This window comes from Microcaecilia unicolor, chromosome 10 (assembly GCF_901765095.1).
Source record: "Microcaecilia unicolor chromosome 10, aMicUni1.1, whole genome shotgun sequence".
In the NCBI taxonomy this organism is placed as follows: Eukaryota; Metazoa; Chordata; class Amphibia; order Gymnophiona; family Siphonopidae; genus Microcaecilia; species Microcaecilia unicolor.
The window spans coordinates 219,834,796-219,853,159 of NC_044040.1; the positions used below are offsets into that span (position 1 = coordinate 219,834,796).

General features: G+C 42.4%; 2 protein-coding genes across 4 annotated transcripts in view; both read left to right on the top strand.

The window, feature by feature from the left end:
• PSMD2 (proteasome 26S subunit, non-ATPase 2) overlaps positions 1-9,444 on the top strand; it is a 62,324-nt gene extending 52,880 nt beyond the window's left edge. The window contains exons 18-21 of the mRNA XM_030216227.1: positions 3,307-3,401; positions 5,566-5,692; positions 8,781-8,899; positions 9,040-9,444. Coding sequence (XP_030072087.1) covers positions 3,307-3,401; positions 5,566-5,692; positions 8,781-8,899; positions 9,040-9,222 — 524 coding nt within the window. The 3' untranslated portion in view covers positions 9,223-9,444. The remainder of the gene's footprint in view (positions 1-3,306; positions 3,402-5,565; positions 5,693-8,780; positions 8,900-9,039) is intronic.
• An 8,450-nt stretch (positions 9,445-17,894) lies between these two features.
• EIF4G1 (eukaryotic translation initiation factor 4 gamma 1) overlaps positions 17,895-18,364 on the top strand; it is a 205,015-nt gene continuing 204,545 nt past the window's right edge. For all 3 annotated transcript variants that reach the window (XM_030217150.1, XM_030217151.1, XM_030217152.1), the window contains exon 1: positions 17,895-17,996. The gene's annotated coding sequence lies outside the window, so the exon portion shown is untranslated. The remainder of the gene's footprint in view (positions 17,997-18,364) is intronic.

Below are 18,364 nucleotides of genomic sequence, written 5' to 3' on the forward strand. Positions count from 1 at the left end.
AAATGGTTTTGCTTCTTCATATTTATCAGACCTTGTAACTGTCACAATGTCATGGTGCTGTAGCAAATAGATTGGCTTTTCTATTGCAGTGCCTTAACCCTAAGGGCGTTATTTCTAGGTCTGTCTTTGATAGATTATTTTCTTTTCAGTCTGTGAAGTGATGGAATTCTTTACCTGTGAATATAAGAATGCTAGATCAGATTAATTGGTTTAAGAAAGCTCGTAAAACATATCTTTTTAAATTGTTTGATAAGTAATGGTAATGTATTTTTAGATGTGTAGCTCATAAGTACATAAGTATTGCCATACTAGGACAGACTGAAGGTCCATCAAGCCCAGCATCCTGTTTCCAACAGTGGCCAAACCAGGTTACAAGTACCTCGCAAGATCCCAAAAAAGTACAGTACAATAAAGGAGAGAATATTTTTTCAGTCAACAAATAGTTAAGCTCTGGAACTCTTTGCTGGAGGAGGTGGTAACGGCGGTTAGTGTATCTGGGTTTAAAAAAGGTATGAACAGATTCCTGGAGGAAAGGTCCATGGTCTGCTATTGAGACAGACATGGGAAGCAACTGCTTGCCCTGGGATTTCCATCGAGAATACAGACCATTTAACCCTGCTTTGTTTTCTATCTTTTAACCAGTTTGTAATCCACAGTAGGACACTACCTCCTATCCCGTGACTCTCCAGTTTCCTCTGGTGTCTTTCATGAGATACTTTGTCAACTGCCTTTTGAAAATCCAGATACACAATATCGACAGGCTCACCTTTATTCACATTTGTTCACCCCTTCAAAGAAATGTAATAGATTGCTGTGGCAAGATTTCCCTTCTCTAAAACCATGTTGGCTTTGTCTCATTAATCCTTGCTTTTGAATATGCTCTGTAATTTTGTTCTTTATAATAGTCTCATCCATTTTGCCTGGTACTGATGTCAGCTCACTGGCCTATAATTTCCTAGATCACTTCTGAAACCTTTTTTTTTTTAAATTGGCGTTACATTGACCACCCTCCAATCTTCCGATACCATGCTTGATTTTAAAGATAAATTACACATTACTAACAATAGTTTTGTAAGTTCATTTTTCAATTCAATCAATACTCTGGTATGAATACCATCTGGTCCAGGCGATTTGCTACTCTTCAATTTGTGATATTGTGCCATTACATCCTCCAGGTTTATAGAGATTTCAATCAGTTTCTCTGACTCGTCAACTTTGAATGTCATTTCTGGCACTGGTATGTCTCCCACATCTTCCTTAGTGAAGACCGAAGCAAAGAATTTATTTAATGTCTCCACTATGGCCTTGTCTTCCCTGAGAGCCCCTTTTACCCCTTTTACCGATTCTTTTGCTGGCTTCTTGCTTTTAATATACCTAAAAGGTTTTTACTACGTGTTTTTTGCCTCCAACGCAATCTTTTTTTCAGAGTCTCTCTCTTTGCCTTCATTATCAGCACTTTGCATTTGATTTGCCATTCTTTATGTAGTTTTTTTTTTACTATTTTCAGTCGGATCCTTCCATGTTCTGAAGGATTTTCTTTTAGCTCTTATAGTTTCCTTCACCTCACTTTTTTACCATGCTGGCTGTCGTTTGGTCTTTCTTCTCCTTTTTTTAATAGATGGAATATATTTGGCATGGACTTCCAGCATGGTATTTTTGAACAGCATCCCCACGCCTGAAGTAAATTTTTGACCTTCGCTGCTGCTTTACTAAGTTTTTTTTTTTTTTTCCCACTGTCTTTTCATTTTATTATAGTCTCCTTTTTGATATTTAAATGCTAACGTATTGGATTTCCTGTGTGTACTTACTCCAGATTTGGTCATGTTATGATCACTGTTATCAAGCGGCCCCAGCACCATTACCACCTGCACCAGATCATGCGCTCCACTAAGGTCTAGGTCTGAAGAATTGTTCTCTTGTTGGCTCCTGAGTAGCTGCTCCATAAAGCAGTCCTTGATTCCATCAAGGAATTTTACCTCCGTTGCATGCACTGATATTACATTTATCAAGTCAATATCGGGGTAATTGAAATCGCCAGTTATTATTGTGTTCTCCAGTTTGTTAGCCTCCCTAATTTCTGATAACATATTTACATTTATTTGTTCATCCTGGCCAGATGGACGGTAGTACACTGCTATCACTATCCTTGTCCCATTTACACATGGAATTTCAATCCATAGGGATTCCAAGATGTGTTTCATGTCCCGTAGAATTTTTAGTCTATTGAATTCAAGGTCCTCTTTAACATACAAAACTACCCCTCCATCAATTCCATCAACCATATCACTGCGATATAATTTGCATCCTGGTATGATAGTGTCCCACTGGTTATCCTCCATCCACCAGGATAGTGCTAGGCAGACTTATACGGTCTGTGCCAGAGCTGGTGGTGGGAGACGGGGCTGGTGGTTGGGAGGCGGGGATAGTGCTGGGCAGACTTATATGGTCTGTGCCAGAGCTGGTGGTGGGAGGCGGGGCTGGTGGTTGGGGGGGGCAGGGATAGTGCTGGGCAGACTTATACGGTCTGTGCCCTGAAAAAGACAGGTACAAATCAAGGTAAGTTATACACAAAAAGTGGCACATATGAGTTTATCTTGTTGGGCAGACTGGATGGACCGTGGAGGTCTTTTTCTGCCTCATCTACTATGTTACTAGAGTTATCTATTTTTTCATGTGTTACAATATATACTTACTTTCCCATTTTATTTCTTAGGCTTCTGGCATTCACATACAGACATTTCAGACTGTTCTATTTACATCTTGCTCAGCAATTGACAGTGATAATGTGCAAACTTGAAAGTTTACATTTAAACAAGAAATGTATACAAAAATGAGTTTGTGTTGAAAATGTCTGTAGAACTGTTGTGAGAGTTGTTTACTAGTGTTTGAATATCTTGTTTTAACTGCCACAGAATGTGATCTGAGAACTCAGTGTTTGACTACCTTGTGTGATAAGTGGGCAGTGCTGCCTGACGTGGTTAGCGACTCGAGCAATAGGGGACAAAAGGGTAGTGGTGAGGTGCTGCCATTCCTCATTGTATGCCTGCCTTATGCAGTTACTGGATTCCCGGCTCTCGCGCCGTCTTTGGCACACTCGCGTATATAGTCCTGGCTCCCTAAGCCTTGCGCCTTGTCTAGCACTCGCACGTTTTTTTTCCACCTTGCACTTCAGTGCTGAAGGTATTTTGATTTCCCTGAACTGATCCATGATAAATATGCACAGGTTATAAATTACATAAAGAGAAGCCTTCTGATATCTTCCTGGTAATATGCTATGTTTGACCAATATAATTCTTTTGCTGTTAGGAACAAATAATGCCCGTCTAGCAGCCATGTTGAGACAGCTGGCACAATACCATGCCAAGGATCCCAACAACCTGTTCATGGTGCGACTAGCACAGGTATGTAATCTCCCTGGGACTAGGCCATGTGTACGTGGAACCAAGTGATGCAGAATAATTGGGAAGAATGGCAGTACTCTTTGGGGCTCCATTTTATTCCATTATTACATCTGGATCTTGTATTCAGCCAGTACCTCACCAGTACTAGACGAATCACGTAGAAAGAGACCAGACCATAGCGTCCAGGATACTTGAAGATTCAAACTAAATGTAAAATGTTGATGTAATTGCCATAGACATACGTTTAAGATGAAAAAAAATATTTTAAATCCTTTCCTAAAGATTAAAAAATGTACAAGATCTAATTGAATAAGGTAAAGTGTTCCAGACAGCCACAGTCTTTAGGGGTGTAATAGTCTGGGGCCACAAAGACAGACTGGAGAACTGGAACCTCTAGTGCCTTCACTCCTGTTTTAGCTCTGGTCTCGGTGAGGAGAGACCATTTAAACATTATAACACAGGGGATTCAGGACTGCTTGGTTTATTGCAACACTTGGGCTTATGAAGGCCAGGGAGTGAGGTTCCTGAGTAATTTCAAGGCTGTTTCTCCTTTTTCCATCAAAAAGCTATCGTGGCAGGGTCCATTGCTAGGATGGTCTGATGTTTGAGGAAGCAGATGTATAACCCTACTGAATAAAGCCTTTGTACTAGAGGGCATTGGCCTTTTCTTGACACTTTGAATATGATGGAAGAGCTCGGGCATGTTGCTTGTGGGACCCTAATATTCTGACCATCCCTCTCAGTAGTCCTTTGGCAACACTAGGTGAGTCCAAATCTGAATGATAGGGTGGCAGCCCTCAAGGAGGCATCCCAGATGATGGGATACTACCCCAAATGCAAAAACAGATTCCAAACTATAGAAGATGAGCTTCCTCAGAAAGGCTGTCTGCTTAGAAGTATTGCAGTGGTTTCAATCTTGTTTTTTTGATATTATGAATGTTTTGTACTGTAACCTGCTTTGATTTTACAGCGGGATATACATTTTTGAAAATATAAATACATATATATTTGCTACTTTTACCTCTAACACACCTTTACCCGTACTACTCCTGCTTGGATCACATCTAATGGCAAGCCACTGATAAACAATAGAACTTATCAAGATCAAGCTAACCCCCTCTTTTTTTTTTTTTTTTAAATTACATTTGTACCCCACACTTTCCCACTCATGGCAGGCTCAATGCGGCAGGCAATGGAGGGTTAAGTGACTTGCCCAGAGTCACAAGGAGCTGCCTGTGCCTGAAGTGGGAATCGAACTCAGTTCCCCAGGACCAAAGTCCACCACCCTAACCACTAGGCCACTCCACCACACAATCTCATTCTCTCCTTCCACGCTCCCCCAGCCTTCCAGTATAATCTTCTAAGGGATCCAAAACACACATTGTTTCAACTGCCCCTTATTGATATTTTCACATTTTCTCGCCCCCTCAGATGCAGCTCTAAAGATGTGTCCAAGGTTGCATTGAGTTGATTGATCGCTTAAGGCCGAGGCTGTCAAAGTGATTTACATATAGTAAAAATTCAGATATACAACACAATATATTATGGTTTCAAAAATTTTACAATATACCCTTGGGCTGGCCCTGGTTGCATTGGCTTCCAGTTGAGGAAAAAACTCAGTAAATTTAAAGTTCTATGTAATCAGAAGCCAGAATATTTATTGAAACATCTTTAGACACGTATTCCTGGTAAGGAGCCTGTGTTCAGCTCAAGGCCATTCATTAAGTGTGCCATCTGTTCACTTTATTGGGAAGGTTAGGTGGAAAGTAAGGGCTTTGGCTTCTGAATTGTGAAATTAACTTCACAGAAATCACAGGCAGAAGAGTTTACATGAAGCATTGAAAAATATTTTTCTTTCTGCGATAGCTGAGTTTGGGTAGAATATAGATCTAGGTAGGTTGCTGTAATGGTTATTAATGTAGGGGGTAGGGAGAAGAGGAGGGATCCCAAGCGGAAGATGCTTGTTATATCCTGGATTAATGGGGTTTGGGTGAAACAGTTGTGGTTTGTTCAGTCTTCTTTTTTTTTTTTAAATCACCTAATTGAATTGTGAACAGCTTTCAATAATTTTAGTCATGTGTGGCAGTGTTTAAGTTGTAATTAAATTCCAGAGTTTCTCCAGCATCTTTTCCTGAGATGTAACTGCTCTGTCTTTGTTATACAGGGTCTGACTCACCTGGGGAAGGGCACACTGACGCTCTGTCCATACCACAGTGATCGGCAGCTCATGAGTCAGGTGGCTGTTGCCGGGCTCCTCACTGTCTTGGTGTCATTCCTGGATGTCAGAAATAGTAAGGACCTTTTGCATTGCATACCCAGCCTTGTCTTTCTCTCTCTCAAGATTTTGTTTAATTGGGATTCATTGTTTCATACTTTACTGTGTATTTCTTTGGAGGATTTATTAATAAAATTGTTCAGGATTTAGGTTTGCTAAGAAATAAGGACTCGTGGAAATGCGGATTGAAAGGTGGTAGTAGAGATAGACCTCTTCTTGTCCCTTTGGTGGCAAAGGTGGGGGCCAGAAGCTACCTCTGACCCCCTTCTGTCATGCCAAAGAGGCTGGCAGTGGCTTCCGGTCTCTCTATGGTGCACACCGAGCTGGGGACTCGCATAGATGCATGTCAGAGTTTGCTCCTGGCAGGGAGGGGTGGGCCGAGCTCCCCTGTCAGGGCCAAAGGAAAGTGGTGACCCCACTGGTATAGAGAGGGGCAGGAACAGAATGGACATAGTCTGGGGGGTTGGCAGATGTTAGATTCCACTCCAAAAATAGTGGGAGGTTGTGGGTAGCATTTGTACTTTGTGCCAGAAGGTAAATACCGTGTTTTAGGGTTGTCTGTTTTGCTGCTTTGTATTGAATTAATCTGAGAAGAATGAACATGTACAGCATCTTTAAGAATAGCTGCCCCGGCCCCACTCTAGTATGTGAATGAACTAGATCCCTGCTGCTGTTAAGTGGAGTGCATGATCTGGTGCAGGAGGTAATGGTGCTGGGGCCACTTGATAAGTGAACATAATATGATCAGATTTGATATTGGCTCTGGAGTAAGTACACACAGGAAATTCAAAAAAGGAGACTATGATAAAATGAGCAGCAAGGTGAAAAAAAAACTTGGAGCAGCTGCAAAGGTCAAAAATTTACATCAGGCGTGGATGCTGTTGAAAAATGCCATCCTGGAAGCCCAAGCCAGATATGTTCCATATATTAAAAAAGGAGGATGGGAGGCCAAACGACAGACAGCATGGTTAAAAAGTGAGGTGAAGGAAGCATAGAGATAAAATAAAATCCTTCAGAAAGTGGAAGGAGGATTTAGTGAAGGGAAATCTATTACATTTCTTTGAAGGGGTGAATAACATGCAGGTAAAGGTGAGCTGGTGAATATCGTGTATCTGAATTTTCAAAAGGCATTTGACAAAGTATCTGATGAAAGACTCCAGAGGAAATTGGAGAGACATAGGATAGGAGGTAGTGTTCTATTGTGGATTAAAAACTGGTTAAAAGATAGAAAACAGAGAGTAGGGTTAAATGGTCCGTATTCTCAGTGGAGAAGGGTAGATAGTGGGGTTCCCCAGGGGTCTGCTGGGACCCCTGCTTTTTAACATATTTATAAATGATCCACAGATGGGAGTAACTAGTGAGATAATTGAATTTGCTGATGACAGAAAGTTATTCAAAGTTGTTGAATCGCAAGAGGATTGTGAAAAATTAGAAGAGGATCTTATGAGACTGGGAGACCTGGGCATCCAAATGGCAGATGGTGATTAATGTGATCAAGTGCAAAGTGATGTATGTGGGAAAGAGGAACCTGAACTATAGTTTCATGATGCAAGATTCCACATTAGGAGTCACCGACCAGGAATGGGATCCAGGTGTCATCGTCAATCCATTGAAACCCTCTGCCCCAGGTTTCAGCCTAATTCATGTTTAATGTGGGATATAAATGTAATAAGTAAAGGGAAATGGGACTTAATATACCGCCTTTCTGAGGTTTTTGCAACTACATTCAAAGCGGTTTACATATATTCAGGTACTTATTTTGTACCAGGGGCAACGGAGGGTTAAGTGACTTGCCCAGAGTCAGAAGGAGCTGCAGTGGGAATTGAACTCAGTTCCCCAGGATCAAAGTCCACTTCACTAACCACTAGGCTACTACTCCACTCCAGTAGAAACTCTGAATGTTAAGCACCTGATTCTCATAACATGATTTCTGTTTTAGTGGCCCATTACCAGGAGAAAAAAAATCTGCACGAATATAACAGTGCTAGGGTGTCCCTTTAACCAGCTCCTCCAAATGACACACTGATTACGATTTATAAACAAATTACCACTCTACCTATGAAAAGTTATTCCATTATTATACTACTGTGTACATCTGTATGCTGTATAAGTCGATATGTTTGAAAATATAAGTGAAATTAAATTAAAATGCTACCAACAATAAAGAATGTGGATGCAGCAGCTCATAGGTTTGTTTGCTTTGTGTACAGTGATGACGGCTGCGTGAGAAAGGGGAAACAGAGACCACCCTAAATGGCTTCAACTTCCTCCCTTCCTCCCACCCACACACAACACCATCCATCCACCTCTCCTCCAGTCCTGGATGTCCTCCCTGCACATACCTCAGATTACCCTGGTGGTCTAGTGGCTTGCTTCGGGGCAGGAAAGGTTCCCACGCTTTCCTGCCTGCTGCTGATCCTCTCGCTGCCGCCGCTGGTTTAAAATGACCGCCGAGACTTCAAGTGGCAGCAGAGGCGGCGAGAGGATCAGCAGCAGCAGGCAGGAAAGCGTGGGAACCTTTCCTGCCTCAAAGCAAGCTACTAGACTGCCAGGGTAATCTGAGGTATATGCGGGGAGGGAAAGCAAAGCTCCGTTAGTTTTACGGTTCCATGGGATCCCCGTGGACCTCATTTCATCCCAACAGAATCCCTGCGGGATTCCTGCTATCCCTGTTCCCGTACGGCTCTCTACAGCAGAGGCTAATTCCATCAAATTGCCTACATTTTTTTTGGTCAATTTAAGGCAATTAAAATTTTTCTGTTTGAGGTTTGTAGTTGCTTTGGTGATTATGTTCACCTCTTTGAATGGACTTAATGAATAGGGATGTGTGGCATATAAATGTGAAAAACTGGAAGCCCAAAGGATTAGAAAGAAATTCAGGACAGTAATAACAAAAAAAAAAACAAAAGCACTTAGCTCCTAGACTTTTCTTTTTCCCCCCCCAGAGCAAACAATGTATGGAATTGTTTTTCCTGTATTCTATGTTGTGCAGATTTTGTTTTTAAATTCTTACATCATAAGGAGTTTCTAGGTTAGATTCTAGACTGTAGGCTGATGAAGACTTGATGAATCCGATCAATGCCTTCTTTTCCTCTCTCTGCTAGTAATCCTGGGCAAATCTCACTATGTTCTCTATGGACTAGTAGCGGCCATGCAGCCACGCATGCTTGTGACCTTTGATGAAGAGCTGCGACCTCTACCAGTTTCAGTGCGGGTGGGGCAGGTAAGACTACTGAAATTCTGTGTGGTGTTTGATGGTGATAGATGCTTGGCTTTGTCCTCAGCCCTGGTGTTTTTGTTCCTTCACTAGAAGTGCTGATGGGTTTTTGCCGTTCATTTTATTGTTGGTTTCCTTTCCTATAGGCTGTTGATGTTGTTGGTCAAGCTGGGAAACCGAAGACTATCACAGGCTTCCAGACACACACCACCCCAGTGTTACTAGCACATGGCGAGCGAGCAGAACTAGCAACTGAGGAGTACCTGCCTGTTACTCCTATCCTGGAGGGCTTTGTCATCCTGCGAAAAAATCCAAACTATGATCTGTAGTAGTAGCCACCCTTCTTGGCTCTTAGCTTTAAGATTTGCTGTTGAATTACATGTGTAGCCTGGGAGTGGACTCAGAATCAGAGATCTGTGCAGCCTGGGTGGGGCAAGGAGTTCTGTTTTATAAGGGGACAGAGTGAGTGAGGACTGCAATGTAATGGTCATATTGTCTTTGTTAAAGTTAAGTCTGTCTTATTAAAGAAAATTTCAGATGTAAGACTTTTACATGCAAGGCCCTGTAGGGTTTTTTTGTAAATTTAGTTATTTTATTTTTTATTTACAAAATCTTGATATACCGCTAATCACAATAAAATAAAGCAGCTAAGCGGTTTACAATCAAATGGCAAATTAAAATCTGGTAGTGACTTTTATAGTGATTTGTGATCAGGAGTACGTGCTGCTCAGTCTAGGAATGTTCGTAGGTTTTCATTCTTACAGTCTGTTTCTGGCACTGAAAACACATAAATTGTAAGTTAATATAATTATACATCACTGGAGAATATCCAAGAAGAATGATTAACTTGAAGATTCTGCGCATTCCAGTGCAGTCAAAACTTTTTTTTTTTTAAATATAATTTTTATTTATTTTCCAAAACCACCAAATCAAACTAAACCAGAAATTGTCTGCAAACTTCCAACAATATAAAACAAGCAATACCCCAGCCCCCCCCCCCCCCCCCCGTTTCAAGTCCTGTGACCGACCAGCTGCTCTCCAACCAGCAAATAGAAAATAGAACTGCCCCATTACTATGGTTTTTATCAAGCCAATTCTTATAAATATCCCAGGTTTTATGATACTGAAGAAGGCGTCCATACTTCCATGCTGTTAATCGGGACATCAAACAGCAGTAGTCAACTTTTTACAAAATGCTTTCCAGCGAAGGGGTAGAAACTTGTTTCCAATTTTTCGCTAGTATAATCCGGGCAGCTGTGTAGATATGAATCAAGAGCCTATGAACCTCTTTTCTTGACTCCCACTGCTGTATAAAATTCAGTAGACAACGTTAAGAAAACAGTAGACAACATTCAAAGGCTGCAGTCAAGAAGAAAACCAAGAAGTTGTTTATGCAAAGCAGCCTAGAAGGGCTGTACCTTTGGGCAAGTCCACCATATATGGTGGTAGGTGCCCCACAATTCCGCCAATACTGGACAGACCCTGTACCAAACATCTGTGATAGTATTTTAGGAGTATAAAGTCATTGGTAAAAGATCTTGTACCGATTTTCCACAAACGGGGTTGCCACACGCACTTTAAACAAGTATTGAAAAGTTTTACTCCATTTTTTAAATCATCATGATAGTTTAAAATAGATTACCACTTAGCTATGCAAAAACACTTTATAGAGCCTAGATACCCCCACCTCTGCCTGTACCCAAGCACACTGCACATTCCAGTTCTGTTTCAGCAAGACTCAGATCACCTTTTGCGCTGACATATAAAATTCTTCAACTCAGCATATTGAAAGGCATCCCAGTCAGGAAACCCAAATTTGTCATGTAAATTCTGATAGGAAATGACCTTGCCTTCCTCCCATAGTTGACCCAATGTGCAAAGTGACGATGTGGCCCGTCTCTGATAGGTAGAATCGTTCCCACCCAGGACAAATCCAGCAGCATGTATGATAGATGTTTACAAATTGTATTGTTGATCAGGAAACATCTGAACCCTGCATCATATCCAGGCTTCCAATGGAGTTTGAATCGGGCCATCTATACTAGCTGTTATCCTGTGCAGTTGGACCACAGGAAGCCAAGGAAGGGCCCAAGGAGGAACATCCATGGCTTAGAATCCCCCCCCCCCCCCCCCCCCACTGCTGCTGTAGTGCTGTTTGGAGGAGTGCAGCAATATGAAGTAACTCGAAATTGAAAACCCCCATCCCCCCCCCCCCCCCCCCCCCCCACACATCTCTTTTCATTTGATATAGTACTCTTTCCCACTCTAGGGGATCTCTTTTTCCAAATGAAAGCAAAAGCTTTCGTAGTGAGGGTGTGAAAAAAGGATTTTGAGATTGAGAGGGGAATGGCTGTAAACAGTAACTTGGTTAAAATTGTCATCTTCAGAGTTGCAGTCCTTCCTACCCATAATAATTGTAAATCATACCACCTGTCTAACTCTGTTAACAATTCCCATAATTTATAGATGTCTGCTAGGATGGAGGCCAAAATAATCCCGAGATAGTGAATAGACCTCCTGGCCCAACGAAAAGGGAATGTTTGCTTCAAGGGAGCTACCAGCTTTGGCAATAAATTGATATTGAGAATCTCAGATTTCTGCATATTGATTTTAAATCCCGAGATCCAACCATATGATTCTAAAATATCCATAAGTGCTGAAAGAGAGGACTGGGAGCTGGTAAGAGTAAGTAGAACATCACCCACGAATAACGTGGTCTTGTGTTCATGACTACCACACTTTATCCCTCTAAGCAACGGAGACTTTTGAATTAGATGGACCGAAGAGCAAAAAGTAAGAGCGACAGGGCACAGCCTTGACGAATGCCCCAAAACAACTTGAAAGATGCTGTATAGGCCCCATTTATTTTTAGTTTTGCTAGGGGCAGTCTAATGCCTAAATTTGATGCAGAGAAGGCTCCGACAAGCCAAAAAGAACAACAGTGGCCTGCCTAATCCATCGCAATAACACCAGGCATATGAATCAGGTAGTTGAGCTCCAGAAGTCTGTCTAGTAAGGCAACCCTTGCCAGAGAGGACGGGAGGACCAGCTAAGCAGATATTGAGCCTTAGGAGTTGCTACTGCGCAGGAGGCTGATGGTAGATTCACTTCTGGAAGGGTGGAGCATGCCTCTAACCTGTGTGTTTGATGGAACTTTCCTTCCAGGCAGCCGTATTTGACCCCCTTCTGCCAAAGGTGGTTAGTTCAGAACGCACCTTTAAAGTTACAATTCTATATAAAAAGAGGCCCACTGCAAGTCCGTATATCCTCTAGCCTTAGCCAGAACTGATTTCTTAACTATGATGTTCACAAAGCAGGCTATGATATCTTATGGCAGATTTGCCCATGGTGTGCCCGCCACCCTGCCCACTCTATTTTAATGGTATCTGATAGTACCGGCTGCTCCATGGATGAAAGAAGTATGCTAACAATTTGCTGTGCTACCAGTTAGTATATTCAGCTGATTTGGGCACACTTTTGACGTGAATATTGTACTGCCAACCATGGTTCTCTAGATACTACACTTTATCAAACAAGAAGGTATGTGTAATGGAAGTCTCCAGAGACACAAGGGCTTCTTTCTGTTCATCAGTGTGATATTGAGATTCTTCTACGCTGCAGCCCGGCTCCAGAATCTCTCTAGGCAGGTCTGCCACCAAAGCAGACAGCTCCTCCCGCATCCCTTTTATGTCCAATCGAATTTCTTGCAGTAGTTCATGAAATTCCAAAAATGACTTCACCTGCTCACCCCATGAACTCAGCCGTTCTTCCACCTTGAGCTGTTCCACTGCACTGCGGGAGGGGCCATTCTGTGTCACCATCTTGATGGGAGTTGGAGTGTGAGTGGTAAGCAAAGTCTTTCAGCAATCTGCACAGCTGATGTTAAATTTCAAGCTAAACCTCCAGGAGAGAATCAGTCAGACTATAAGTAGTGGAGCAAAATCACCACTGTAGACTAGAGTGAGCCGAGATTAATCACTAAAAACAGTGGTGGGGACATGCAGAGCCTTTAAGCTCACCCAGCCATCTTGAATCGTGATGTCACCTCTCCCCAAGTCAAAACATTTTGAATTGCACTTTGTAGAGTAGAAGTTTGTATCACTGATCTACCAGCAAACTCTACTTTTAGTATGAAATTATGGAAACATTCAAAAAGTTATCAAAAAGAACCAGTTTTGATTGCATAAGTTTTCACAAGCTTTGTCCTACAAAACTCAGATTAGTGCTCTTAAAATTGCATTAACAAGACCCATAAATTAGGGTCAAATTTCTCCTGAACACAAATGCAGTAGCCATACTTGAAGAAAATTACTAAAAAAAACAACTGCTAGTTTGTCCACAAATTAAAGCCAAAGGCATGAAAGCTTAATTGGCCATAAGGTATCTGAAAGGGTAATTTTTAAAGACTGAGAAGATGAGCAGCATATTTTATTTTGTGAGCAGGGACAGTCACTGACTGGAAGAGAAGAAATCAGTCCCTTAGTGCAGTGGTGGGGTTAGAGTTGGGCCAGTCTGGAAGATGCCTTAGAACTCTCATAAGTACTTAACTGGGGTGTTTCAAAAAAAGCGAGAGTTAACCAAACTCTTTGAACCTAAGTGCTACAGTTAGATGGACAACAAAGGAAAGGGCAGAATCCATCTGAAACCACTTAGGTTTTAGTAACAAAACCTGCTTCCTCTTCATTGGAGTGTTGCAAGCCATGTCTGGAAATGCACAGTTCAGCTTTTAAAAAATTCTGTTTTCAAAGGTCCAATACTTTATCATACTCTGCCACTTGTGATTTTCATTTTTATTCTTTGAAATTAAACTTAGAGCTACATGAGTGGATAAACTACATTTCATTTCTGCAATAACCATCCACTTTGTCTCAAGATTGAACTATTGGTGTCTGCTTATTTATTATTTTACAGTTTTTATATCATGCTATTCAACATTCTAGGTGGTTTCCAAGCTTTATGTGCATATTTTTTATGAGTGTATATTGTGACTCGCTATGGATAAATAAAATCTAAATATTAAAACAACTCTTAACAATACTACTTTTCTGGCACATTAGATAAAATCACAAATAAAAACAAAATGGTCTCAGCTTTCCAAATCACTACTACTACTATTTAGCATTTCTATAGCGCTACAAGGCGTACGCAGTGCTGCACAAACATAGAAGAAAGACAGTCCCTGCTCAAAGAGCTATGTAATAAAAGTGAGCCAAGTATAGGATAATCAAGCCATTGTGACATCACTGATGAGGTTGCCTCTTATTGGTGAACTGAGGCATTATGACATCACAATATTAGCTCTGGTTACAAGAGACTACTACTACTACTATTTAGCATTTCTATAGCGCTACAAGGCGTACGCAGCGCTGCACAAACATAGCAGAAAGACAGTCCCTGCTCAAAGAGCTATGTAATAAAAGTGAGCCAAGTATAGGACAATCAAGCCATTGTGACATCACTGATGAGGTTGGCTCTTATTGGTGGCCTGAGGCATTATGACATCACAATATCACCTCTGATTACAAGAGACTACTACTACTATTTAGCATTTCTATAGCGCTACAAGGCGTACGCAGCGCTGCACAAACATAGAAGAAAGACAGTCCCTGCTCAAAGAGCTTACAATCTAATAGACAAAAAATAAATAAAGTAAGCAAATCAAATCAATTAATGTGAACGGGAAGGAAGAGAGGAGGGTAGGTGGAGGCGAGTGGTTACAAGTGGTTACAAGTCGAAATCAGTGTCGAAGGTCTTCCTGAACAGCAATGCCTTCAAACTTTTTCTAAATTGACTATAGTTTTTCATTAAATGTATTTTTATCAGGGAGCTGGTGCCAAAGCCTGGCACCCTCGACATTAAACTTTCTTGATCTATATTCTTCCAATCATACATATTTTTCAGTGGGTACTTCAACAGAAGCTTGTTATCAGAACAAAGTGACCTTTTTGGACTGTGTATATCTGTAATTGTGTAGCTAAGCTTATTGGAGTGTCATTGTTCAAGCATTTATAAATAAATGCTAAAATCCTAAATTTAGAGTGCCGTTTAACAGGAAGCCAATGAAGACTCCTAAGAACCAGGGTAATGTGGTCCTCTCTGTCCTGGTCACTATTCTGACCAAAGTATTTTGTGTTATCTGGATAACATGGCTTCCGAAGCTCCCATAATTAAAGCATTGCAATAGTCAAACAGAGGAGTGATATATGTAAAGATAACTGACCTAAAATTCTCTTCTGACAAACAAACCCTAAGGAGTTTCATTCTGTACATGGGGTGAAAACAACAAAGCTGAATCCAGGAGTACTCCCAGGTATTTCATCTCGTATTTAATTTCAATTGAAGTCCCAAATCAAATTGCTTGGGAAAAGTTGAATCTGGACTATCAGAAAGAATTGATTCTTGGCCATATTAAGCTTTAATCTATTGGCTGACATCTAACTGTTTATTGTTGACAAGTATAAATGTAATCAGTAAAAATTATTTTTTTAACAGATTTTTCAATAGGAAAAAGAAAACTGGATGTCATCGGAATACAGCACTCCCAATCGCCTTAAAAATTTTACATAAAGATAGCAAGACAAGTGATAATGCAAAACCTGGGGCACCCCTGATCGAATCTCTAACCAGCTTAGTATAACAGAGGACTTGCCCTCAAAGAAAGATACAAATGGGCCCCTCCAGGCCCCATCAAGGGTTTCCTGTCCCCCACTGGGTCTCAAATACTATGGCTTTCCTCTGGGACATGGCACACTCCACCTCTAATCTGGCTGCTTCGTTTTCTCCCTATCAGTGTGACTGTGCTGTGGAGAGAGTGACTTCTGGGAAGCTGGCAGGCTGCGTTTGTTCACAATCACCCCTTACATAGTCTGATGCTACCTGCACTATACAAGCATCGGTTGACTTGGGCTGGGGCTGTTGTTGGTCTCTCTAGTTGCATGATGGTTCAGGAGCATCAGGTAAACTGCTATTTTGCCTACCTAAGATTACTTAAAAAAAAATACTACAGAAATCCCTGGCTGAGACGGGGGCAAATACTACTACTATGATGACTATTCAACAATTTCAAGATTATTCAAGGTAATAGAAATAAAACAGAAAAAAAGAAAATATGATGATACCTTCTTTATTGGACTAACAATAAATTTTTTTGATTAGCTTTTGAAGGAAACCCTTCTTTCTGATCTGATGGGGGGATTACCTTTGAAGCTAATCAAAAAAATGTATTGTTAGTCCATTAAAAAAGGTATCTTATTTTCTTTTGTATGTTTTATTTTTATTTATCTTTAAAAGTGGATTAACACGGCCACTGTATCACCCTCTCGCAGGGCCCCCCTCCCCACCTCTCTGGTCTCAGGACCCCGTCCCCACCTCCCTCTCCCCTGCCTCCCTCCAGCTACTGATGTCCAGCGACCCTCCCCTCCCCCCCGCATCAAACCCCCTCGCCATCCGCAGCTGCCAGTGGTAACGCTGTCCGGCCGCTGCTGCTTCTCCTGTTGAGCAGCAGCGGCCGCTACAAAAAGAAAGCGATAAATGTTTTTAAATCCAGCCCAAATCATTTGCAAATGCCAGAGTCTTAAAACGCAGTCTGTGCAGCCGCTCCTCCTCTCGCCTGTCACGTTGCTGCGCTCCTCCGGGGTCCTACTCCAGGGGCAGTGACGTGGAGGTGAGAGGAGGAGCGGCTGCAGAGACTGCGTTTTAAGACTTGGGCATTTGCGAATGATTTGGGCTGGGTTTAAAAACATTTATCGCTTTTTTTCGTTTTGTAACCGCTGCTGCTCAACAGGAGAAGCAGCAGTGGCCGGACAGCGTTGTGGCAGCTGTGGGTGGCGAGGGGGTTGATGTGCCCGGTGGGGGGTGTTGATGTGCTTTGGGGGGAGGGGGAGGGGTGTTTGATGTGCCAGGAGGGGTTGTGTTTCTGTGGTGCCACGCTTGTAGTTTTTTGATGCACCGTGCGGCGCACTGACAGCTGATTCCTAGGCAGGGGGAGGAGTAGGGAAACCCTCGAAGCTAGAGTTGGAGTGGATAAAAAAAAACAAAACTTAAAACACTTGTGGTATATTCAAGTGGATTTCTTGCAGCCTAATTATTATTAGCATTTGTATAGCGCTACCAGATGCACGCAGCACTGAACACCTGATACAAAGAGACAGTCCCTGCTCAAAAGAGCTTACAATCTAAACAATACAGTCAGTTACAGGTGAGGGAAGTAATGGGAGCTAAAAAGCAGCAGTGATTTTCTAATATGTTGCCCTTAAACTCATTGTTAATCATTGGAAGGATAACTCACCTCTTTCTTTCCAAATGTGGTGGAATTGGGTTATGTATTGTGTAAGAAATATGAAAATTATTTAAGTTGTATTTTCCAGAAATCTCGTAAGTTGTTAAAATGTAAAACTTTAGAAAATTATCTTCTTGTAATATAATTGACAAAGGTGAGCATTTTGTTATCCAACAGTATTTATACTTCGATCTTAGATATACACCCACTGTACTCATGCTTTCTCTGTAGCACTTGTACAGTTCTTGTTACAATTATACATTTCTGACTTCTTTATACCTGAATTTTGACTATATATTTTTGTATTTCAATACTAAATAAAAATATATTTTTTTAAAGGTTGTGTTGAGAGATCCTGCTCTAGAGCTAGAAAATTAACTGTGTTGCATTTCATCCCAAACAAGGAACATGCAGCAGCCTTTAAGTTAAGTACTTAACCCCAAAACCTACTCTCTCTACCTCTGCCGCGAGGCGGCTCTCAGTTCGGCGCACACTGATGACGTAACGAGCAAGTGGTGATGCTGGCTCCTAAATGTACGCATGCGCAACTGCAAATCCCCCCCCCCCCCCCCTTCCCCCAGCCAGCCGACGCGTGCCTGGATCTGTACGTTATACGTAGCACGCCGTGCCCTCGCGAGTTGTTCTTCGACAGTCTTGTACACGTCGTTCATTGGAAGCTGTATTGCGTGAGAAGTTCTGCCCCCCCTTTCCTGTGTCACGTGCCGGCGGTTCTGCGCCTGCGGAGAAGCAGTTGCCGATACCCGGAAATGGTTGTGGGAGCTCGTGCGGCTGCGTCCGGCTCGGCGGACTGAAGGAGAGAAGAAGGTAACGCCATGTCTGCGGCGCCGCGTGATCCGTCGCCATCCTCGCCACCCGAGGGCAGGGAGAGCGGGGCCGGGCTCGGGCCTGCCTTGGCTCCTTCCCTCTTACAGGAACGGGGTCGCGTGGCGGCTCTTTTCCGGATGCGGCCTCCACATCTGTCCTCTCGGCCTGTGCCGGCACCGAGGCCGCAGCAGCTCAGGGAGTTGAGGGAGGGGAGGGGAGGGGGGGGTAGCCAGCTCGTAACCCTGTCTTTCTTCACACCCCCCCCCCCCCCCCGTGCTTGGAGCCTGTCCCCCAAGTGGCAGAACTTCCTCGGTGTTTCCCCTCCTTCCTCTGCCTGGGCCCGTGTCTCTGCTGAGGCCTCTCCTTTC